The sequence below is a fragment of the Artemia franciscana genome, chromosome 7 (genome assembly GCF_032884065.1).
Source record: "Artemia franciscana chromosome 7, ASM3288406v1, whole genome shotgun sequence".
NCBI lineage: Eukaryota > Metazoa > Arthropoda > Branchiopoda > Anostraca > Artemiidae > Artemia > Artemia franciscana.
The window spans coordinates 7,694,220-7,720,733 of record NC_088869.1 but is presented as its reverse complement, the minus strand read 5'-3'; the positions used below and the strand labels follow the sequence as shown (position 1 = coordinate 7,720,733).

The window sequence follows — 26,514 nt, the reverse complement described above, 5'->3', positions numbered from 1 at the left end:
TCTACCTAACCACTACATATAAAATTATGATATAAAATAATTAAAATAGAGCTATAAAATTAGATGGAACCCATTTTTGAAAGGTTTTAGCTAGAATGAAGTCATGCAAAAGTATATATTTTAGAATATATAAACATAACGTTTTCTTTAGGATGTAAGGGTATAATATACATTTTTAGTTCTAATTCAAAGCGTATTATATGAATGAAACGTATAAAACATTCAATACCAGCTAAGTAATTATAACGTAGCTAAATTTCGGAATTTCTTTGAACAGTAATCATTCACAATGGGATATTTTAGGTCCCTAAATTGAGCAGCATATTAATTGTAAGTGCAATTTTAGTAATTTTTCTATGATGAAATAAACGCATACCTACCTACCTACCTAAAAAAAAAATGAACAGTAGTGTTCCTTGTCAAACAGTTCGTGGTAACGAAATGTAGTAAGGAGCGACCCGGCTCAATAGTAAACGAAACTCTAAAAAACGAAATTTTGATACTAAAAGATATATCAAAAGAATCGGATTTTTATGCTGATTTGAAATATATAAGTTTCATCAAATTTAGTCTTTGTCATCAAAAGTTACGAGCCTGAGAAAATTTGCCTTATTTTGGAAAATAGGGGGTAACACCCCCTAAAAATTATAGGATCTTAACGAAAATTACACCATCGCATTCAGCGTATCAGAGAACCCTATAGAAAAAATTCCAAGGTCCAATCTACAAAAATGTGGAATTTCGTATTTTTTGCCAGAAGACAAATCACGGGTGCGTGTTTATTTGTTTTTTGTTTTTTTTTGTTTTTTTTCCCCAGGGGTCATCGTATCGACCAAGTGGTCCTAGAGTGTTGCAATCGGGCTCATTCTAACGGAAATGAAAAGTTCTAGTGCCCTTTTTAAGTGACCAAAAAAATTGGAGGGCACCTAGGCCCCCTCCCACGCTCATTTTTTTCCCAAAGTCAACAGATCAAAATTTTGAGATAGCCATTTCGTTCCGCATAGTCGAAAACCATAATAACTATGTCTTTCGGGATGACTTACCCCCCACAGTCCCTGGGGGAGGGGCTGCAAGTTACAAACTTTGACCAATGTTTACATACAGTAATGGTTACTGGGAAGTGTACCGACGTTATCAGGGGGATTTTTTTGGTTTGGGTGTGGGGTTCAGGGGAGGGGGCTATATGGGAGGATCTTTCCTTGGAGGAGTATTTCATGGGGGAAGAGAAATTCAATGAAAAGGGCGCAGGACTTTCTAGCATTACTATAAAAAAAACAATGAAAATATAAACATGAAAAAGTTTTTTCAATTGAAAGTAAGGAGAAGCATTAAAACTTAAAATGAACAGAGATTATTACGCATATGAAGGGTTCTAAAAATACTTTAGCATAAAGAGCGAGGTATTTAGGAGGAGATAAATACTTCGCTCTTTATGCTAAAAAATTTTTAAATAATTTCAACTATTTATTCTACGGCCTTTCTGATTCAGGGGTCATTCTTAAAGAATTGGGATAAAACGTAACTTAAGTTACGTAAGTTATGTACGTTTGTTACGTAAGTTAATTCTTAAGTTACGTTTTTTTTTACTAATAAAAACGTTCGTTAAAAATTAAAAGATCTAGTTGCCTTTTTGAGTAACCGAAAAATTGGAGGGCAACTAGACCTCCTTCCCCACCCCTTATTTCTCAAAATCGTCTGATCAAAACTAAGAGAAAGCCATTTAGCCAAAAAAAGAATTAATATGCAAATTTCATTTTAGTAATTTATGTACGGAGAGCCAAAATCAGACATGCATTAATTCAAAAACTTTCAGAAATTAAATAAAAAAAAAACAAGTTTTTTTTAATGAAAGTAAGGAGCGACATTAAAACTTAAAACGAACAGAAATTACTCCGTATATGAAAGGGGCTTTTCCTCCTCGACACCCCGCTCCTTGCGCTAAAGTTTGATTCTTTCTCGCAACTCTACTTTTTAAAACAATAAAAAACTTTAGCGTAAGGAGCGGGGTGTCGAGGAGGAAAAGCCCCTTTCATATACGGAGTAATTTCTGTTCGTTTTAAGTTTTAATGTCGCTCCTTACTTTCATTAAAAAAAACTTGTTTTTTTTTATTTAATGTTGAACAGAAAGTGAACAGAATTGGGTGAATTCTATTCAGTGCTAATGTCACATTTAGATTTATCCAATAAATCATGATATAACCCTTTTTGCCTTTTGTGCTTTTTGATGTTTTTTGCTGTTTTTACCCCCCTCCCCCTTTCCCATTTCAACGGTACTAACCTCTTGGTTTTTTAAAAATAATGCCTAAATATGTTGTTTTTTGGGGAATTTTGGAAGAAGCCTGGATATTCTTGCATGATTTTCGCATATATTTTTGAACAGGGTTTGATTTACATATTTAGAATCGTGTTTAAAAAAAAGATCATGAGAAAAGGATCAAAGTTTTGGTGAGAATGACCATGTTTCACAGGGATCTACTGTAGGTTCAAATAATTGCATTTTCGAAAATTAATGCAACTGGATTAAACAGACATTTACTCCTTCATATAATTCTTCTAGTAGCCTAAGATAGTGGGCAAAAACAGAATAACAATTTACACAGCTCCAGTAGCTGGAGCTACTACTAACACCTCACCACAGCAACAAGCCACCTGAGGCCAACAGAGCTGCGCACGCTCCTCCTCCATCCAATCGTATTCAAAGCTTCTGTTTTTGCCCCCTCCCAAGAAGTTCCAACATTCTTTAAATCCTGTCTTATGACATCTTCCCACCCCATTCGGGGGACAACTTGCTTTTTATTTGGTTAAAAATAAAATCTTATTATTGACATTTACTCCTTCATTCACTCCTAGTATTCCTCATATTTACTCCTTCATTCCTCATTTACTCCTTCATTCTTCTAGTAGCGTAAGATAGTGCTAATATTCATTCTCTGGGCTCCCTTATTTTTGGCTAAATCTTTTTAAGAATGTGGTAAGCGGTAAGAACGATTTAAAGCAGTAAAATTAGACTCCTTGTTCCCTTAATGAAATTATTTTCCCATTTTTTTTAATTTATTTGAATAATTTGATAATTTTGAAATTAGAGCTAGCATGTCAACACCGAGTTGATCGATATCGGAAACGAAAACATTATTATTCGAAGTTTTAATATTTACCTGTTTTATAGTGTTTTAAAAGGCAAGTGATAACTAGCTTCTAAACAAAGCTTATCAAATCTATTACCTGGAAATGGCTGATATCAGTGCCCCGAGCAATGTGCTGCTCACCGAGTTTCTTAAGGGTAGAAACAATAAATTGGTTGTTGTCCAGTTCGTGGATGATTCCATCAAAAGCAGCAACGACACGGAAAACATGGGCGACGAATGAGTTACTTTCACCTAACTTGTCAAGGTCTACATCACGGAATTGTCTGAAGAGCTGTTGGTATTCTGGGTGACCCTTGATCAGTCTAAAAAAAAAAATCATAAGTTACTGATGAATTTTATTTTACTTAAAACTCTTTAGAAAATAAAGAAGTTTTTTTAATTGGAAGGTGATAGAAAAGTTTTAAATTAAATCAATAGCATAATTTAATTCTTAAATAAATATAAATCACAAAATTGTTACCCAGATAGAGGCCCCATGGTCTTTAAAGCTTGAGAAAAAACATATTATCTAACTAATAATTCAACATCTATAAATAAAAAGAATACAAAAACAACTAAGAAAAAAAAACTGTAAAACATAGAAACTTAAAAACGTGGGACCAAAAAACTAAGATTTTTAAATAATAAAGATGCAAAATTTAAAAATTATCTTCATTTTTTCTATCGGATTTCTTTTTAGGTTTTATGAGCTAGGAGTTGGAAAAGGCTCCCGGTGAGTTTTGATCATATAAAAAAAAAACAGAAATAGGAAACTGAAAACACAGAAAAGTTAAATATAAGTACTGTCAGCCTGAATCTTATTTAGGAAGATTTTTCATCAAAAGGATGTAAAGTCAGACTTTAACTCCTTGGAAGTTACAAAATAGCTTTTCATCAGAATTTGGGTTATATTTAACTTTCGACTCGCTAGAAGTTGCTGCTTTCATAACTATAAAGAATTTTTTTGGCATATTTATTTATGCTAAGTTATGTTAATTAACATTATTCTTATCAAGTGTGACTGCGCACAATCGTCTGTAATGTCGATATTTATAACCACTCCTTATATTTTCAAATATTACTATCAACTAGGAAGTACAATACTAAAATGAATTTACCCCTCCCCACCCCTGATTCACCGTATCCAAAGCAAAACCTTTTGAATTGTAATCCTTTGCAAAATCGTAATCTCGTTTTAAATTTTTGGTCAAAGTTATAATTTATTTATTTGAAGAATAATACTAATAGCAGCTTAGTACTTTGAAGCTTATCTACCGTTAAGAATAACTTTGATATTCTTAATGGTCGGTAATAACTACCGTTAGGATTAACTTTGAAAGAAACCGTCTTTGCTGTGTTTTGCTAACAACTCTCAGATTTTTGGAAAATAGAAATAATGTTTTATTTTTGTCACCAAATTTGCTCCAAGTAATTTATTCAAATTTAGTAATTTCAGTTCAGCAATCTATATTCAGACACTTTTCATGCTTTGAAATAATAATGCAGTGACAAATATTGCAGCGCAATATAATGCAAAAACACAAAATAACAAAATACAGTGCCAAACAATGTCTTATTTTTACCATTAATAAGTAGAACTTCTAAGCTAAACAGAATCTTGTACTTATTTTCATCAGACACTCTATTACTTGTTTTCAATAAATACAACATCCTATTGTTTGGATTTAACAGAATTTAGATTTTTTCTTTGTATGATATCATTAATCACAAACCGAGGCTATCCTCAATTGCTACTCTCATTAAATTATTTAACTCTTGCTAGCCTTATTGTTCAAAGACTTTTTGTAACGGATGGAAATTTGCTGTAAGATGTTATTTAGACTTATGTCTAAATAACGTGTTAATTTACTCAGCACTTTTGTCAAATTACTTCCCACTTACAGTTTGTGACTTTTTGTAACTGATGGAAATTTGCTGCAAGATGTTATTTAGACTTATTTCTAAATAACATGTCAATTTTCACACCACTTATGTCAAATTACACCCCGATTACAATTTATGTCAGTGCATATTAACTCTCCCACTTCACTCTCTGCTATCTTATTATTTTTTTTTTTTTGCAATGACAATCGCCTAACGTCTTATCTTAACGTCTCAATCGCCTAACGTCATTTCTTCTGAATTCGCAAGTCTAACACTCTTTCTGGTCATCATTTGTTTTTCTGATTATCTGAATTATCTGAATTTTCTGATTATTATGTTCTGAATGATCTGTTTTGGCCAGATATACAAGGCTGCCTAACAATTATTATTCAAATATATACTAAAATATACTTATTGAGATAGCAAAGCACACTACTCTCCAAAATTTAGCATTAAAGTTTTATTTTAAGCTCTCTTAAAGTTGTTTTATTTTTAAGTTTAATGAAAAGTACCTTTGGAAAACGACAGAACCGGTAGTTTTGAGATCTCCACTGACTTTTGACCAGCTTTCCTGGATATTTGCAACATCCACACAGCTAAGCCCAGTGACTTCAAGGTCGATCTGACGTTTCAAGAGTCCAGCCTCAAGAACATTGACAATGTTGTCCCAACCTCTTCTCCAAGCAGCAAGGTCAGCAGATTCGACACCTCTTTGCTTCAGTTCATCAATGAAGGCATAAGAAAACGCCTAAAAAAGCATTAGTATTATTTCCGCTTAATATTCTTAGTAGCTGAATGTGTATTTCTCTCTGTTGCTTTTACATATGCATTTTGGAAAATACTGGAGACATGATCAGTGTTTCCACTGGTCAAAATATGCGTATTACTTGATATTTTGTCCAAAAATTATCTTAATTATTTTAAATTATTTATAACTCCCTAAAGAGTATTAAGGGGTACTGTTACTGATTTTAAAGGTAAAGATCTTCATATAGTAGTGTCTAGAGTTAATCTCAAGCTAAAATAAAGGAAGGGTAATTACCTTCTAGGAAGCTGTGACGATGGTAAACTCCAAGATGAGAGTTTAAGATAAACTTTCCAGGAACATTTGAATACTAAATTGAAGAGTTTAAAATTTGGCAAATCTAGAAGACGGATGGAATAGTTTTAGGGAAATAATTTGTGAAGTTGTTGATGGTGTCTTAGGAAAGTAAATTAGAAACGCAGCTAGATATACTACTGACAATGCTTTAAGTTTAAAAGAGAGAAAAAGAGCCACTTACAAGGGTTATCTGAGAGATACTACTACTACTACTACTAATAACTCACTGCAGCACCAAGCCGCCTGAGGCCAACACAGCTACGCACGCTCCTCCTCCAACCTAATCTATTTAAAGCCTCCCTCTTTACACCCTCCCAGGAAGTTCCCATTTCCTTTAAATCCTTATTTATGACATCCTCCTAACCCAGACAAGGACGACCTGCTTTCCGTGTAGCCCCAGACGGTTGGCCAAAAAGGACAATCTTCGGTAATCTGTCATCCTTCATCCGTAGAACGTGGCCTAGCCATCTCAACCTTTCTTTCATTATAGCCCCAGAAAGCGGGATTGAACCACACTTTTCGTACAACCTACTGTTTGAAATACGGTCAGTCAGCCGGGTACCCAGAACAATCCGTAGGCAATTTCTCTGGAAAACATCTAGTAAATTTTCATCTGCTTTTCGGAGTGTCCATGCTTCAGAGCCATATTTGACCACTGTCATCACTGTAGCTTCCAATATTCTAATCTTGGTTTGTAGGCTTATCTTTCTATTCTTCCAAACTTTTTTTAACTGTGAAAAAACACCCTGAGCTTTAGCTATTCTACTTTTAACATCTTCACTGCTCCCACCATCTTTACTAATAATACTACCAAGGTAACTGAAGCTCCCAACCTGATCAATCTTTTCGTTACCTAAGGTCACCTGTTCATCTTCACTTATTCCTAACCTTAGTGACTTAGTCTTCTTAACATTAATTTTCAAGCCTATTTTAGCACCCTGAACTCGTAAAACCTCTAAAAATTCATTCATTTTGCTCACACTTTCATCTAATATGCTTAAATCATCAGCATAATCTAAGTCCAGGAGCGTTCTTCCTCCCCATTTGATTCCATGGTCTCCAATTGCCTTTCCTGTGCTCCTTAAGACGAAGTCCATCAAAATGATCCATATAAAGGGGGATAGAACACAACCCTGCTTAACTCCTGATTTAATACAAAACCAGTTGCTAACCTCATTTCCTACCTTAACCGCAGCAGTATTATTCTCGTACATAGCGCAAATCACTTTAATGTATTTTTCTGGTATACCATATAACGATAAGACCTTTGTTAACGCTGTTCTATCAACAGAATCGAAAGCTTGCTCATAATCGATAAAACTAAGGACCAAAGGTGTTTGACAACGAAGGGACTTCTCAATTATTAACCTAAGAGTGAAAACATGGTCGACACATCCTCTACCTTTTCTAAAACCGCATTGTTCTTCCCTTAAAACTTTGTCTACAGCATGTCTCAGTCTAAAAAGTATCATATTACTCAGTAATTTGCTACCTACAGAGACCAGACTAATGCCTCGATAATTCCGACATTCACTCTTGTCACCTTTCTTATACAGTGGTTTAATTAAGGTTTTCCTAAAATCATTGGGTACTTCCCCTTTTTCAAAAATCATGTTCATAATCTTCAGTAGCTTATTCCTAACCTCAGAGCCACCATATTTAAGGAACTCATTAATCATACTATCAGCACCTGGGGCCTTATTATTTTTTAATCCTTCTAGTACTGTCGCTAATTCTTCCTCACTAAACAAATCTTCCTTCACATCCAAGGTATCACAAACTTTTTCATTTTCATCTATATCTTTTCCTGCAACTGTATCTCGGTTTAGCACATTTAAGAGCTTAAATTTGACAATGTAGAAGATGGATAGAATAATTTTAGAAAATTGTTTGTGAGGCAGCAGAGAGAGTCTTTGGGAGGAACGTATTGACGCAGCTAGGAATATTAGAGAAAACACTTTAAGCGTGACGGAGCGACACGGCTCCGTCACGGAGCATCAAAAGAATTGTATTTCAATGCTGATGTTAAATATATAAGTTTCATCAAGTTTAGTCTTACCCATCAAAAGTTACGAGCCTGAGAAAATTTGCCTTATCAAACAGTTCGTGGTAACGAACTGTAGTAAGGAGCGACCCGGCTCAATACTAAACGAAAGTCTAAAAAACGGAATTTTGATACTAATAGATACATCAAAAGAATTGTCTTCTTATGATGATTTTAAATTTCTAACCTTAATCAAATTTAGTCTTACCCATCAAAAGTTACGAGCCTGAGAAAATTTGCCTCATTTTGGAAAATAGAGGCAAACACCCCCTAAAAGTCACAGAATCTTAACTAAAATCAAATCATCGCATTCAGCTTCTTAGAGAACCCTACTGTAGAAGTTTCAAGCTCCTGTCTACAAAATGTGGAATTTCGTATTTTTTGCCAGAAGACCGATCACGGGTGCGTATTGATTTGTTTTCTTTTTTCTTTTTTTTCCCAGGGGCGAACGTATCGACCAAGTTGTGATAGAATGTCGCGAAAGGGCTCTTTCTAACGGAACTCAAAAGTTCTAATGCCCTTTTTAAGTGATAAAAAAAATTGGACGGCACCTAGGCCCCCTCCCACGTTCTTTTTTTCCCAAAGTTAACGGATCAAAATTTTGAAATAACTATTTTGTTCAGCATAGTCAAAAAACCTAATAACAATGTCTTTAGGGACGACTTACTCCCTCACTGTCCAGGGGGGAGGGGCTGCAAGTTACAAAATTTGACCAGTGTTTAGGTATAGTAATGGTTATTGGAAAGTGTACAGACGTTTTCAGCGGGATTTTTTGGTTTGGAGGGGGGTTACGTGGGAGGATCTTTCCATGGAGAAATTTGTCATGGGATTAGATAATTTCCACGAAGGGAGCGCAGGATATTCTAGCACTATTTAAAACAAAAACAAAACAATTAAAAATAAATATGGACAAGTTTTTTCGATGAAAGTAAGGAGCACCAATAAAACTTAAAACGAACAGAAATTATAACGCAAATGTGGGTTTCATGTCCTCCTAAATACCTCGATTTTTACGCTAAAGTGCTTATAGTAATTTCAACTATTTATTCTACGGCCTTTATGATTCAGGGGTCATTCTTAACTCGGGATAAATTTAACCTTTAGTATAAAGAGCGAGGTATTAACGAGGCGGTGAACCCCTTCATATACGTAATAAAAATATACACATATAGAAGTTCGTTAAGTAAGTTAATTCGCAAGTTACATATATTTTCTACAAATAAAAACGTTCGTATAAAATTACAATTTTTAGTTGCCTTTTTGAGTAAGGAAAAGATCGGAGGGTAGCTAGGCCTCCTCCCCCTCCCCTGTTTTTCTCAAAATCTTCTGATAAAAACCAAGAGAGAGCCATTTAGCCCAAAAAAATTAATATGCTAATTTCGTTTTAATTATTCATGTGCGGACAGCCAAATCAAAAAATATATTATTTCCAAAACGTTCAGAAATTAAATGGAAAAAACAAGTTTTTTAACTGAAGGTAAGGAGCGACATTAAAACTTAAAATGAACAGAAATTACTCTGGATTTTAAAGGGGCTTTTCCCTCCTCAGCACACCGCTCTATACGCTACAGTTTTTTACTGTTTTAAAAAGTAAAGTTAAGAGAAAGAGTCAAACTTTAGCGTAAAGAGCCGGGCGTTGAGGAGGGAAAAGCCCCTTTAATATACAGAGTAATTTCTGTTCATTTGAAGTTTTAATGCCGCTCCTTACTTTCAGTTAAAAAACTTGTTTTTTTCATTTAATTTTAGAAAATAGGGGGAAACACCCCCTACAAGTAATACAATCTTTTAAAAATCACACCATCAGATTCAGCGTATCTGATGCCCTCCAACTAGGTCATTTAATTAGAACAATAAGAAGCTTTTTATAAAATTACTAAAAAAAACTTTGGCGTAAACAGCGAGGTCGTGAAGAGGAAGCAACCCTCTTCATATACGTAATAAATTCTGTTTGTTTTAAATTTTAATGTTGCTGCTTACTTTTGGTTGGAACAACTTGTTGTTTTTTTTTTACTTAATCATACTCAGATTAATAATTGAGAAGTGCCATACGCCCAAACCATAAATCCTTAGACCCTTTTAGTCCTCGGCTTTGTCGGTTACGAACAGGCGTTTGGTTCAACCAAATTTGGGCTTTAGTAAAGTTCCTACTCTTGTACGGTATACCAGATAAACATACTAAAGTTGTTAATGTTGTGTTAGAGGAAAAAAGTGTTACAGTTATGGTGGGTAATGGGGTAAGTAGCAGGTTTCTACTGAATCTGGAGTTAAGGAGGGTTTTGTTCTATCTTCACATAGATATGCACAGGCAAGGCTAAGGGGGAGGTTGGAATTAAAGAGGATGGTAAAATTCTCCTTGACTTAACTTACAATTGTGATTTTGAATGTCCTAAACAAATATGTTAGCAAAGTAAATCATTTCTGGAGGTCTCTAAGAGTTCAGGGTGTGAGAGTAGGTTTGAAATTTTATGTTAAGAAGACTAAGTAGCTGAGACTGGGAATAAATGAAGGTGAAGTTGTAATATTGGGTAACAAGAAGATCAATCAAATGGATAGCTTCACTTAGCCGGATAGTATTATTAGTAAAGATGGTGGACAAGGTAACGATATAAAAAATAGAATAGCCAAGGCTCAGGGTGTTTCTTCATAGTTGAAAAAGTTTGGAAGAATGGATAGAAAAGTCTGCAAACCAAGATTAGAATATTGGAAGCTATAGCGATGACAGTGGTCAAGTACGGTTCTAAAACATGGGAGCTTTGAAGGACGGGAAAGGATTTATTAGACGTTTTACAGAGGAACTATCTTCGGGTAGGTTTGGGAGCCCGTTTGAAAGACCTTATTTCAAATGGTAAGTTGTATGAAAGATGTGGTTGTGTCTCCCCTCCTAGGACTTGAATGAGAAAAAAGGTTGAGACAACTAGAACTCGTTTTGCTGATGAAGGATGACAGACTGCCAATGATTTACCTTTTTGGCTATCCGTCCAGGGTCAAACAAAAAGTAAGTACCCAAATAGGATAAGAAGCAGTAGCATGAAAGGATTAATAAGAAATTAGAACCTGGGTTAAAAAGGGAAGCTTTGAATAGATGGGTATGGAGGAGGAATGTGTGCAGCTGTGTAGATCAGTGGTGGCCTGATGCTGTAGTGAGTTGGTAGTAGTAGGTAACGTAAGCTTCAGCGTTCCGCTAGAAAGGTTTTATTAGAAAGCAAGAAATTTATTGAATATGAATATTTGAGTTATATAAATTTAGATTTGAAATTGAATATAAATAGAAATTTTAAGAAAATGAATGTTCTTAAGCTCTTTTTTGAAACTAAATCTTCAAATTCATCGGTTTTAAAATTAATATAGGCTAGAAATGTTAAAACATTTCATCTATGGGAAACTTAGTAAATTAGAACATGACTTCTATTATTTATTTTAAATATATGGCTTTTTCTTTCCTAAATACATTAGTTGGTAAACAGGTTCCTCTTTTTCTGTGCAGGGTTTAATAAGGATTCTTACCTCAAAGTGTCGTCTTACTGTGCCTCTACTGATATGCCTTTCACCAAGAGCAAGGAGTGTCTTGACAGCCCGGTCCGGTGTATCTATTCCAGCGATGGCCTCATCAATGGATGACAAAACACGACCGCCATGGTAGAGGAGGCGCTCACTGGAGGCTAATTCAGAAGCAGGGATGTTACGGAATTCAACGAACAGATTCTTGTATTCCGGTTTTGCAGCAAAGACACTAAGAGAAAATAGGATTTAGTGAACTGAAAATAATTTCTATGCGAAAACAGAATGGTTGCAAATTTTAAATACTAATATACTGTTTAACAACGAAAACATTGTTAAGACTCCTTTTATACTGTTAAGAAGTTGTGGTGCACTGAACTGAGGAAGAATATAAATTAAAAAATGTTCGTTTAATGCTAATAATAATGGAAGGAAGCTGTTGTAATATATAAAACCTAAAACTGTATCTTTTTATCAAGAAACAAAATCAGTCGCTTGTGTTGACGCTTTAAAACTGGTCCAAGTCATAGACCCCTGCTATAGCCTTTGTTCTGCTTAAGATCTGAAATAATAAAACATGTATAGAGGCCAGCAAACGCAAAGAAACTTATTTTAGCGGTGGAGAATTGGAAAAAAATCAAACCAAAATAGGCGAAAAAAACAAAAATATGAAAAAAGAACAAGAGAATCTAAACTACAAAGTCACCCTCCCTTTACGAGCCTGGCCCGCGCACTTTTAATTTTGGACGCAGGGCTAGCAAATCATGAGATTGAAGATAAGGATGGCTAAAACATATTTTAAAAGTCTTTGGAGGGTTTAATTTTCATATTCCTTTAAATTTTTTTTTATAGTAATTCAAAAAGGTATTTTTAAATGAAATTACCAAAAAAAAGTTACTTTCATAATATAGCGGAGGACAAAAAAAATACGAGAGCGATTGCCCTCCCCCAAAAGTGCACCTGTTTGGACCAGTGTAAGATATCAAGAATACACTATAGTAAGTAAAAACATGAACAGCCATTATTTCATTTTTAACTTTAAATTTATACATAATTTGCCCTAGACCGTTACTCTATAGATTTCCTACGTACTATAATCTGAGATTAAAAAACCATCTACATAGTATAGAACCGCTTAGTTGCCCTTCTAACGGAAGCCAGAGGAACCTATATTTAATGCTATGTTTTTTTAATACTGAAAGCAGTAGATCCAATAATTTTGGCTCTTATGAGTAGCTAAATAATTTAGTAAGCATAACCTAATGCTCCACTTTTTACAGTCTATCTCTAGATAAGTTGTTACGGGGTTTAAATGTTAGGAAAAAAAAAATTAAATGCTACCTAAGGAAAACGTTCCGTCCAAAAGATGGCAAATCTGTGACAGTGGCCCATGTTCGCTTGATAGTTGCTTTGTCACTGCAAAGGATTCCAGTAATTTCAGCTGCAGAAGCAACTGAAAAAGAAAAACACATTTTTAAATAACGTATGTATACAATTATGGGATATATATATATATATATATATATATATATATATATATATATATATATATATATATATATATATATATATATATATATATATATATATATATATATATATATATCATCATCTCCTGATGAGTTAAAATTAATGTGTTAATATTTGTGATTTGGTAAAATTTCTAATATTTAGTTTACCTATTGTTGCTAAAGGGAGGGATATATTAACAGGATAAGCTTGTTTTGGTTTTACTTGGTTGTTTTACATTTGCTGTTTTTTTTTTGTTTCATAGGCATGTATTTTGGGGGTGATACCTGACGCGGGGATGCCATGGATATTCTGTGGTAGCCACAACACTGTGCTGGGTAGAGAATTTAGAGTGGCGAAACCCTATATAGGCCAGTGTATTCTCCTGATGAGCCCTTATGTTGGGTGTTGCCTCTGAATTATTTGTCTATATTATTTTTTCTATTGTTTGGTAAATGACGACTTATACTTATTGACGACATGACTGCCTGTCCATGGACTATTCTTTATGGTTGATTGTGTGTGGCTATGCTGTTTGACCTATGTGATTGTATGGATGAGTAGGGTTAAGGCCTCATTCAAGTGCTGGTCTATATTAATCACTAATTTAGGAAAACAATCTTCCTTTTCTCCTTCTGTCTCTCTTTTTTTTGTGTTTGTGCTGTTGCATTGGTGATTTCTCTTTTCATGATATATATATATATATATATATATATATATATATATATATATATATATATATATATATATATATATATATATATATATATATATATATATATATATATATATATATATATATATATATATATATATATATATATATATATATATATATATCACTCCCCTCTTTCTTTCCGTCTCCTTTACTCCCCTTCTTGTAAGCCTACATAAGTCTTTTTCAGTTTATAAGAGGAAGAGAGAAAGTGAAAAAGAGAGAAAGGATAAAAAGGCAAGGAAGCCTAAACTCAACGAACGAAAAAAGGAAGACATATAAACAAACACTGTTACACTATCCTGTAGATTACAGGAATATCATTTAAAAGGCGCGGGTCTATCCCCCCTCATATTATAACATGTGAATTCAATTAAGTGGTTTTTCTCAATATTTGACCCCAAAAATTCTTGGCGGTTTGTTGCCTGTACAAACTACTGTAGCATCTCTGGTAGCTTCACAAACGAGTATCAAGTGAGTAGATACACCGTATAAAGGGGCATTGAAAATTGTCTATTAGGGAAGAAGAAATACGGATAGAAATCAAGCATTATCACAGGGAGAAAGAGAATAATTATAGAAATATAATTACTAAGATAAATAAAACTGTATGAGAAGTATGACAGTATTCGAAACCCCCTTTTAGAGTTAATGCTTAGACAGTTAATGCATTAAATAAGAAACCAAATCCATTAGTCGAGTAAAAGGAAAAATATTCAAATAGTATTAAATTTAGTTGGGTCGGTTTTCATTTTATTTTGCGTGTGCGGGGGAGCAGGAAGTTAATACAGCTTACGGAAATTAATGGAGCTTACAAAAAATGCATTTCTGATGGATACATTTTCGTGGAGAGAACAAGTTGATATTTGTAGTCCATTTTTAAGAGTTCTAGTCTATCTATTCTACGGAGATAAAAATAAGGCAATTTAGCTGCTTTAAAATTACTTTCAAAGACATGCCTTGAACAGCTTCTAAACAACCGGAAGTCTCTAGTCAAAGAGGAGAGTCCCAGATTAAGCAAGCAGATTTAAATAAATGTTAGGAAAAAAAGAGATGTTAGGGTTTAGGGGGTACGATTCAAAAATATTAATTTACTTATGAGCCCAAGGAGAGGGTGTGCAGGGTTGGTTTAGTTGAGAAAGATGTAACAGAAGCTTAAAGGGGGTTGTTAAGCTTCACTAAAACATCGAAGAGGATGAAAAATGGTAGAGAGAGGGGGGGAGGGTGATCGACCTAAAATAGATAGGTACCAAACAGTTTACCCTATTGTAGAGGAAACCAGAAACAATAAGAATAAAAGCATATTAATAGAAGTTCACTTACTGGTGGCAAGACCCAAGAGTATAATTGCGTAGTTCTTCATCCTGTGTTGAGACGCTGCTCTCTACAGGCATTCTGAAGATTACCCCCAAATGCGGCTGTATATATACCCATTTTTCTTATCACAGCCGGCAGCGATAACGAGTTTCCAGGGAAAAAGAAAAAAATTGTAATTTTGCGTGTCATGCTGCATGTGACCACTTGCTTTGTGTTTGGCTTCAAATCAAATTGACACACGACTTGAGAATCTTCTAGGAGTTTAGAAATTTGTAGCGTAGCATATTTCCTATTTGTAAAGCTAAAAAGGATTATCAATATCAAATTAAAGACACTTCTCTCTCACCCCTCCTTATCAGTGGTGGTTCTGGCCTCTCTTGCGACGGGTTAAAAATCTTGATTCCCCCCCCCCCCAAAAAAAAATGTTCAGGCCAAAATTTAACATAAGTTTATTTATTAACAAAATTAATTTCAATTTATTAATTAATTGACATTTTTTATTTATTATTTTAAATATTAAATTATGATTGATTATTTTAATGATTGTTATTAGATTATTTTAATTCTTCAATTTATTTTTATTTTATTAATTAATAATAATTTATTAATTATTTTAATTTATTAACTGCGCCCTCAATTTTATTTTAATAAAAAAATTCAAAAATTAGAAAATGATTTTAACAGTTATGCTATATATTTGAAATGTTGCTTCTCTAAAATTTATACGCCTGGGGCAAGTGCCCCCTCTTCCCCAAAAACGCCTCTGCTCCTTATCCCTTGGACGCTTGAATAATCATTTCAGTGAAGTGTTGAAGTCTCTAGATGATTTACTGAGGGATATTGAGGAGGCTGGTGACCTCTATTGTGCCCAAGAGCTTTTGTTTCCTCTCATTTCAGGAAGGTCTAGGTCCTTCGTGACAGGGCGTTGACTGTCCAGAACATCTGTTCCCTTCCATTACTGTTCCTAAGTAAATATATTAGAATATTTTCACGTTAAGGAGGGATGTTAGTTCGAAATCTCCAAACTCTTCTTTAGCTACGCCAGTCACTGTTAATTGTGTGTCCTATTCGAACTTATCTTGATTCAATGCATTTGATTACGACTTCCTTTTTTTTGAAGTAATAGATTAAAGTTTGGACTTGTTGCTTTTTGAACCTTACCAAGGAAGAAGTTCGGCATTGCTTCCCAAGAACTCTGAAAAAACATTTCAACAGATCGAGACTAGTGGGAAAAGTAATGTGACTAAGATTTAGACTAAGTGGGGAAAAATTTAGGAAAGTGGGGAAAAGTGGGAAAAGGAAACAAATTTGTTGAGTGTCAGTAATTATAGCAGAAAAATTTATTTGTACCCTCTATATACAAAAATGCACGCTCGAGGAGTAAAAAAAGAGAAAAAAAACACGAATTACGCAAACAATATTAATATTCTCACTCAGCAAAAGCCCGAAGCCAAAAAAACGAAAAAATAATTTCTCTTATAATAGAAAACATAACATATCGGACTTAATGCACACTTTAGAATACTATAACTCGTATCACTCACAGGATGCCTAATACACAATAGCTCTAGTCTGACCTAGTACAATTCAAAAGGAAGTCAACTATTATGTCAGATCAATTACGTGAATTAATCGATTTACGATTAATACGATAAATCGACTCGGTGGAAGTGATGAAAACTTGAAAGCTATGGCTAATTAGAGTAAAGCCAAGTTAGATAGTCTCTATCAGAGGTAAAGCTCGCGAAACATTTTTAGAACTGTATAGAATAATTCATTTTTCACTTGTTAATAGATAATCATAAAGTAAGGACAATTCAAGAGTCTATCTTTTCTGTGAGCCATATGAAGGCAATTGGAGACCCCAATAAAAGCTTTTCAAAGAATTATGACCGACCAAATCCACAGGACTTCCAGGCAATTGGGCAACTGAGATTGTTCATATTATATGATCTATCTTTTCAAAAATTTCAAGTTTGTCTCTCGAGTGCCACCTTTTCGGGTGTCAAATTTGTCGAGTGGGGCAATAATCTACAGTGTTATAGCCTAGGGAGTATACCAAAACTTTTTTTGGGACCCTAGCAGAGGGCTATTGCTAAAACCTTGCACAATATTGGCAAAATACGGATAAATTCCTGTAAAGCGAAAATTGTGGGAAATCAAGATTAGGTTAAACTAGATGCCTAAAGGTAAAAAAAAAGGTAAAGCATATGGCATTAGACTTTACAGTTCGTACCGGCGGTGCTGATCTCCGTTTCTTGACCCTTCAGCCGGGAAGTGCAATGGGGGGCTGGGGGCCAGCCATCCTGTGCTTTCGCACACCCTTCCTGTTTACCTTCCCCAGATTTCTCCAGGTACCCATTTAGAGCTGGGTCGACTCTGGCTAAGCTTACAGAGTCACGCCACTGACCCTCGTCCCATACTGAAGAATTGGATACATCGGGATTCGAACCCGCGTCCTCTCAGACAAGGGATCCCGAATCCAGCGCACCAACTCACTCGGCCAGGACGGCCCACCTTTTCGGGTGGATGCCTAAGGTTAGATGCCTAAGAAATCATTGTACAAAGAAATACTTTTCAGTTACAGCTTTAAAAAAAACAAAATATTTTTTTCTGTTTTTTAGTCTACTCTAAAATTGATGTTATGCTACATACAGCTTTTTGAAATACCGCGAGTGCTTTTTTTTAGCTCTGCTTAAACTTTAGTTTGTAGTAATATTTTCGCTATCTGGAAAAAAAGTAAAAAGAACCTAACACGGTTATTTTCTTTAAGGTTAAGATTAAGAACAGAAAAATAATATTATAAATTTATCAATGATTCAAAAAACAAAACAAGTTTTTTCAACTGAAAGTAAAAAGCAACTTTAAAGCTTAAAACGTAAATTATCCATATATGAGGTGGGCTTCCCCTTCCTCAGCCTTCACTCTTTATACTTTAATCTAAAACTTCTTCCAAAATACTTCTCAATCAAATTCGACTGACCTTGTGTATGAGCAGTCTATGCTAGAGAATTGTGACAACAAGTCAAACTTTAGCGTAAAGGGTGGGGCGCTGAAGATGCGGCAGCCCCCTTCATATATGGAATTTTTTTTTAATTTTAATGTTACTTCTTATTTTCAGCTGAAAACAACTTGTTTGTTATATTTAATTTCTGAGTGTTTTTTGAATAATGTGAGGAAATCTACTTCCCTCCCCCGAATAAAATTTACCCTAAAAAATGCCCTTCCCCCAAAAATTTATTCCTCATGAAAAATTCTTCCCCGTTGCAAACCTCCTCGCAGAAAGCAACCCCAAAAGACGCTTTTATATTTCCTGATAACAAATCTCACATGTGAACAATTGACAAATTGCGTCATATTTTTTAGGTAAATTTTTTAATTGAAACCATCACCACTCTTTTGCTTGGAAAACGATTATTTTGGTTTTCGCCTTTATGATTGCACTATCTTATATCTAATTAAATGAAAAAGATGTTTTTTTTTAACAGCAATTAAGGAACGATATTAAAACTAAAAAAGAACAGGGATTATTTCGTAAATGGAAGGTGTTGTCACCTCCTCGGCGCCTCGCTCTATACGCTAAAGTTTCTTATTGTTTTAAAAAAGTAGAACAGTAAGAAAGAGTCAAACTTTAGTGTGAAGAGCGGGGCGTTGAGGAGCGAACAACCCCTTTCATATACGGATTTATTTCTATTCGTTTTAATTTTATTGTCTCTTCTTACTTGCAGTTAAAAAACTTATCTTTTTATTTGATTTCTGAATGTTTTTAAATTAATATATGTTTTGATTTTGGCTCACCGCGCATATATAATTAAAACGGAATTTGTATATTTTTTTTTGGCTAAATGTTTTTCTCATATTTTCGTTCGGACGATTTCGATAAGAAAAAGGGTTGGGGGAAGGGCTAGTTGCCCTCCAATTTCTTATTACTTAAAGAGGCAACTAGAACTTTTGAAGTTGTTTTTACGAGCGTTTTTATTAGTAATAAATATACGTAATTTACGAATTAACTTATGCAACGAAAAATATTCGTATATTTTTATTACGTAAATGAAGGGGTTTACCTTCTTATTAATACCTCGCTCTTTACACTAAAGCTTAAGTTTGTCTAACCTTAAGAATGACCCCAGAACCACAAAGGCCGTGGAATGAATAGTTGAAATTACTAAAAGTATTTTAGCGTAAAGAGTGAGGTATTTAGGAGAAGACAAATGCCTCATTAGCGTAATAATTTCATTTTAAGTTTTAATGCTGCTCCTTACTTTCAGGTGAAAAAACATTTTTATATTTATTTTTCATTGTTTTTTTAAAATAATGCTAGAAAAACCTACATGGAATTTCCCTTTCCCCATGAAAAATTCCCCCAAGGGAAAATCCTTCCATTTACCTCCCTCTCTTCAACCCCCCCAACCAAAAAAATCCCCCTGAAAACGTCTATACATTTCCCAATAACCATTACTGTATGTATACACTGGTCAAAGTTTGTAACTTGCGGCCTCTCCCCAGGGTCTGTGGGGGAGTAAGTCGCCCCTAAAGACATACTTATTATGTTTTTCGACTATGTTGAACAAAATGGCCATCTCAAAATATTGATTTGTTGACTTTGGGAAAATGAGCGTGGGAGGGGGCCTAGGTGCCCTCCAGTCTTTCTGGTCACTTAAATATGGCACTAAAACTTTCAATTTCCGTTAGAATGAGCTGTTTCGTGACATTCTAGGACCACTGGATCGATAGGATCACCTCTGGGGAAAAAAGAACAAATAAACACGCACCCGTGATCGGTCTTCTGGCAAAAAAAAACGAAGTTCCACATTTTCGTAGATGGGAGCTTGTAACTTCTATTGTAGAGTTCTCTGATACATTAAATCTGATTTTGTGATTTTCATTAAGATTATGTGACGTTTAGGGGGTTTTTCTCCCTATTTTCCCCAATAAGGCAAATTTTCTCAAGCTCGTATCATTTGATGGGTAAGATTAAATTTGATGAAACTTATATACTTAAAATCAGCATAAGAATTTGATTCTTTTGATGTATCTATTAGTATCAAAATTCTGTTTTTTATATTTTCGTTTACTATTGAGCCGGGTCGCTTCTTACTACAGTTCGTTACCACGAACTGTTTGATATACGGGACACTGATCTTTAAAGTGAACAGATCGGATGTCGTAATTAAAATGGAAAAGGGGGGGGGGGCTGAAAAATATGCGTTTTTGACCATTTTTTTATCTATTTTTAAAGATTTAATTACTAACAATAAGGACAATTTATCTGTACAGAGAATATTTTTTAGACATCTTTACAGGCAAAAGCGATTTTGATGGGTCAGATATTTTTTCTTAGAAGGGGAAGAGGGGAATGATGAAAAAATTAGAAAACGTTAATATTTCAATGCCACTACTTTTCAATTTATAAAATGGGTTTGTTAGTCTCCTGAAAGATAGGAAATAAATGTATTTTCAGGTAAAAAAATGAGGGTCTTTTGCCAAAATCTGCTATTTGATTGTCAAGATTTGACTGCTATAGCGCTGTCTTCATAGAATTGCTGTAATTCTATTGAATTGTATTTATGGAATTGAAAATTAAAGATTCCATTATTTGAATCCAAAAAATTTGGTTTAGTGGGTTTAGAGGGTTGACACCAAGGGCGTCAATTCTGAAAAAGAGGGGGGTAAACATGATATTCAAAATCGGGGGTTGTTGTTGTTTTAGTTTTCAATTGTTTTCGTTGCAAATACCGATCAAGAGGTGTTTTTCAATAGAAACAGAGGTATTTTTCAAGAATTTATTGGGGGGAAGAACTTTGGGGTAAATTAACCCTCTTGCACCAAAAAATTGCTCAAGAATTCTTGCAATCTGTTTTACAGCATAAAAAAAATATCTGAACTAATTACTAAACTTACTGCGTGCACAGAAATGGGAAATCATGCGGCAACAATAAAGGTACATGCTACGAAACACGTTCAGAACTTTATTAGGGTGCTGTCAAGACTAATTTATGCAAAGTTCGCATATGTAAGCCTTAGGTTTCAAATGAGCTCTTAAAATGTTTTCAATGACATTCCAGTGCCCTTCTGGGGAAATAAGAGGAAAAAGAAAAAAACTCGTCAACAAGGCTTTAATACTTTCAGACAATTTTCAGAACAATTACCTTTTTTAGATGTATTGATAATACGCAGTGTGAATAAACTTGATTTTACGGTTTACAGAAAACCTACGCATAATAATAGATACCTTCACTTCAAATCTAACCATCCTCCACAGGTTAAAAGAGGTGTGGTAATATCTCTTGTGGATAGAATACTTAATATCTGTTCAGAGCCGCATGTTAAAAAAAATTAAATTTTATTACAGACATACTTTTTTGCAACGGGTACCCAATTTCTATCATAAATACTGTTATTGCTCAAACATTAAAGATGCATTCATCTGAAGCCTTAAATCCCACACCAGTAAATGATTCGAATAAACCCACAAGCACGATTTACCTACCTTATATTCCGAAAATTACTTCGAAACTGAAAAAAGTTTGTTTAAAAAACAATTTACGTGTTGTATTCACAAGTAATTTAAGTATAATGAATCTTCTGGTAAGGATAAAACCCCAGTTACTCGTCTACGAAGGGTGTATCAAATACCATGTAGCTGTGGAAATTATTAGGTTGGTTGAGCCTACCAAAATTTAATAATCATATTTTTGAAAATCCAAACCATTATGTTCACGAAACTTAAATAATAATACATCCCTAAATACAGACTTGGGTGAATACACACTCAACCTTATGGACACAAAATTAATTACAGAAAATAATTTAATTCGAAATAAAACAAAAATAGGAACGAACAAAAACAAGCCCAATCCCAAAATAACTATCAGATTAGCTGCAGAGAAGGCAAATATCGCAATAAGAAATTATTCCAATTTTTAATAAAAACGGTTAGTGAAATGAATGAACCTTTTTAGCCTGTAAAAAGTTAGCTTTTATCACACAGCCTTGGCTGAACTTTTCGTTAAGAAGTAGTGATGCCAAGGCTATTTAAAAAAAAAAATGGATTTTTAACTGAGAACTTTTATTGTAAGTGTTTAATTGTTTTTTATTTTCTTTGCTGAAGACGGCCCTTAGATATAGGGCCGAAATATTCAAATAGGTTTTGTTGGTTCACTGTCTTTAGAAAAAAAAGTCCTCATTGTTCTCTATTTTGTTGTTGTGTTATAAGGGATGGAGGTGAGGTGGGGGTAAAACCGGTTATCCCCGCCCCTGAATACAGTTTTGCTTCCAAATGTCCGAAATTCATAATAAAAGAATATATTTTTCTTTTTGTTTTATGCCTGTCGGTTGATAGGCTATTCTGTTTGAATATAGCCGAGCATAATAGCAGCACTGCTTATCGGACAACTTACATTAAAAAAGCTGTAATGTATTTTTTTAGGATCAGAGAAAACTATTTTGACCCCCCCCCCCATACACACACTGTAGATTTATCAAAATTATAATTTGGAAACATGATCCTCATTTGATCCTCCATCCAAAACGGATTGCTCTCCTGGTTAATCGAATCCTTTATCCATCTACGCATATAAAATAGTTTACTATCGTTTGCTTTTTTTAATTATTATTATTGTTATTATTATTATTATTATTATTATTATTATTATTATTATTATTATTATTATTATTATTATTATTATTATTATTATTATTATTATTATTATTATTATTATTATTATTATTATTATTACGAGCAAATGCAGCTTTCATCCAAAAAATAAATGAATTTAAAAAAAATTCAATACTGTCTACCTTGAACCCTAGACTTCAGACAGGTCGGAAATTAAATGCTCTAGTATATGAACCAGCATCAGTTGATATTTTGTTTCTGTTGATATCATTTCTGTTGTCATCAGTTGATATCAGCATCAGTTGATATTTGGTTTCTGTTGATATCATTTCTGTTGTCATCAGTTGAAATCAGCATCAGTTGATATTTCATTTCTGTCATCAATATACATGAATGTAATTTTCTCTTGCCTTGCCAGCGCACAATTATTGTAATTGATTAATTAAAAAAATGTTTCCTGATGAAAATGAAGATTGAAGTTGGATCTGAAGCGAACAAAAATTACTGCTTCACAGTTTAGGCCTTTCTGTCATCAATATACATCAATTTAATTGTCTCTAGCCTGTCCAGCGCACTATTATCATAATTGATTAATTAAAAAATGTTTTTCTGATGAAAATGAAGATTGAAGTTGGATCTGAAGCGAACAAAAATTACTGCTTCACAGTTTAGGCCTTTCTGTCATCAATATACATCAATTTAATTGTCTCTAGCCTGTCCAGCGCACTATTATCATAATTGATTAATTAAAAAAATGTTTTCCTGATGAAAATGAAGATTGAAGTTGGATCTGAAGCGAACAAAAATTACTGCTTCACAGTTTAGGCCTTTGTGTCATCAATATACATCAATTTAATTGTCTCTAGCCTGTCCAGCGCACTATTATCATAATTGATTAATTAAAAAAATGTTTTCCTGATGAAAATGGAGCTTGAAGTTGGATCTGAAGTGAACAAAAATTACTGCTTCACAGTTTAGGCCTTTCTGTCATCAATATACATCAATTTAATTGTCTCTAGCCTGTCCAGTGCACTATTATCATAATTGATTAATTAAAAAAATGTTTTGCTGATGAAAATGGAGCTTGAAGTTGGATCTGAAGCGAACAAAAATTACTGCTTCACAGTTTAGGCCTTTCTGTCATCAATATACATCAATTTAATTGTCTCTAGCCTGTCCAGCGCACTATTATCATAATTGATTAATTAAAAAAATGTTTTCCTGATGAAAATGGAGCTTGAAGTTGGATCTGAAGCGAACAAAAATTACTGCTTCACAGTTTAGGCCTTTCTGTCATCAATATACATCAATTTAATTGTCTCTAGCCTGTCCAGCACACTATTATCATAATTGATTAATTAAAAAAATGTTTTGCTGATGAAAATGGAGCTTGAAGTTGGATCTGAAGCAAACAAAAATTACTGCTTCACAGTTTAGGCAACATATTTTTGTAAAACTGTTTCGAGTGAACTGGCTCTTGATATTTTTCTACGTTTGTACAGTTCTGAAACTGGGACTTTACTGAAAACACTAAACTTACGCAACAAAACAGTCTTAGGAGCAGAAAATCCTTAAGTAGCCTTTATAGGAGAAAAGGTTCATTTATAAAACGGTCAATAATCTGTGGCTGGCCATGAAATCAATAAATTTGATAAACAACTTTAATTTCCAAAAAAGAATCCAAGCAAGCTTAGTTTTCAGTTTCTCGTATCAATATACAAAATTATATAATATCTACATAACATATACCCAATTTATTATTCAAACACCAAAGATGGTGCGTTATGTATTTGGTGCACTTGTTAGAACTCAAAATGTCAGACCGAAATCGTTATCAGTAATTTAATTACGAATGGTTAAAGGCTATTCATTTCTTTTCTTATTTATTTTTATACTTTCTGTTACATTATTCTTAGTCGCTGTAATCTGAGCTTTGGGGCTTCGAAATTTTCTCTCTTTAGAGGGAAATACACTTTTCACCCTTCTAGGGGCTACTTTTACTCTAAATCTATTATTAAGAAGTTACATGTTTTTATTGAGGTTTAAATGAGACATCTCATTAGTTTTATTCTCAAATTTCAATTTCGATTGGTTTTACCTTGCCTATCAACATTAACCGCTCCTCCAAGTTCTCAAGCTTTCTTGGCTAAAAAATGTCACCTCTAAGTTCAAAAATACCTTTCATTTAATGCCCTACATGTAATAGTTAGCAGCAAATACAATCTTTTTTACCCCCCCCCCCCCCCTATTTGCACCCTTGGGAAAAATCGTTGGGTACTTTTGTGATATAGCCTGCCACTACTTAATATTCTTCTAATATGTTTCTCTGACGTTCAATCCTAATGAAATATACCAAATTAAGATAAAAATATAATGCTTTAGAAACAACTTCAGGTATATATTTGCACATTAGGGGTGGTGGTTGTTAAGTATACCGGATATGCATACCTAATACGTTAGGCACAATTATTCTGCATATATGAGGTGAGAATTGTTTTCCGACTTCATACTGCCTAAATACTTTATCATCCCCCCCCCTAATGTGCAACTATATTGCCCAAATCATACGTTTTCCGTCTATTCTGTCACTTCTCTTTGTCTTGTCTCACGCTAAGCTGAAAGAAACTAACGAAGAAAAACCGGTTCTATAATGCGTCAATGAATGAACCACTTGAGCGGTAGGGGGTTTATCATACATCGTTGTGCTCTTGGCGAATAAATATTCTCCGTGGCTTAGTCTCCAAATTGGAATAAAAACAGCTCGTGCATGTATCAAACAGTTAGTGGTAACGGACTGTAGTAAGGAGCGACTCGGCTCAATAGCAAACAAAACTCTAAAAAACGGAATTTTAATGCTAAAAGATACATCAAAAGAATCAGATTTTTATGCTGATTTTAAATATATAGGTTTCATCAAATTTAGTCTTTTTCATTAAAAGTTATGAGCCTGAGAAAATTTGCCTCATTTTGGAAAATAGGAGGAAACACCCCCTAAACGTCATAGAATGACGACCGAACGAATAATCACATAATAACGAAAATCACACCGTCACATTCAGCGTATCATAGAACCCAATAGCAAAAATTTCATGCTCCTATCTACAAAAATGTGGAATTTCGTATTTTTTGCCAGAAGACAAATCACGGGTGCGTTTTTACTGTTTTAAAAAGTAGAGTTGAGAGAAAGAGTCAAACTTTAGTGCAAAGAGCAAGGCGTTGAAGAAGGAGCAGCCCCTTTCATATACGGGGTAATTTCTGTTCTTTTTAAGTTTTAATGTCGCTCCTTACTTTCAGTTAAAAAAAACTTGTTTTTTTTTATTTAATAGTGTAAAGAGCGACGAAGGTTGAACCCCCTCATATACGCAATAAAAACATACGAATATAGAAGTTCGTTACGTAACTTAATTCGTAAGTTACGTATATTTTTCACCAATGACAACGTTTGTAAAAAATTAAAAGTTCTAGTTGCTTTTTTAAGTAGTCAAAAACTTGGAGGACAACTAGGCCTCCTCCCTCGCTCCTTTTTTCTCAAAACCTTTCGATTAATTGCAATGAATTAATATGCAAATTTCGTTTTAATTATTTATGTGCGTAGAGCCAAGATCAAAACATGCATTAATTCAAAACGTCCAGAAATTAAAGAAAAAAAAACAGTTTTTTTTAATATAAGTAAGGAGCAACATTAAAACTTAAAACGAAAAG

The 26,514-nt window shown here is 34.0% G+C and overlaps 1 protein-coding gene across 1 annotated transcript in view; it reads right to left on the bottom strand.

The window, feature by feature from the left end:
- Positions 1 to 15,300, bottom strand: part of LOC136028794 (uncharacterized) — a 53,800-nt gene extending 38,500 nt beyond the window's left edge. Inside the window, exons 1-5 of the mRNA XM_065706698.1 lie at positions 15,201 to 15,300; positions 12,995 to 13,106; positions 11,660 to 11,885; positions 5,522 to 5,757; positions 3,223 to 3,448 (exon numbers count right to left, since the gene is read on the bottom strand). Coding sequence (XP_065562770.1) covers positions 3,223 to 3,448; positions 5,522 to 5,757; positions 11,660 to 11,885; positions 12,995 to 13,106; positions 15,201 to 15,240 — 840 coding nt within the window. The 5' untranslated portion in view covers positions 15,241 to 15,300. The remainder of the gene's footprint in view (positions 1 to 3,222; positions 3,449 to 5,521; positions 5,758 to 11,659; positions 11,886 to 12,994; positions 13,107 to 15,200) is intronic.
- Between the last annotated feature and the right edge of the window lie 11,214 nt (positions 15,301 to 26,514).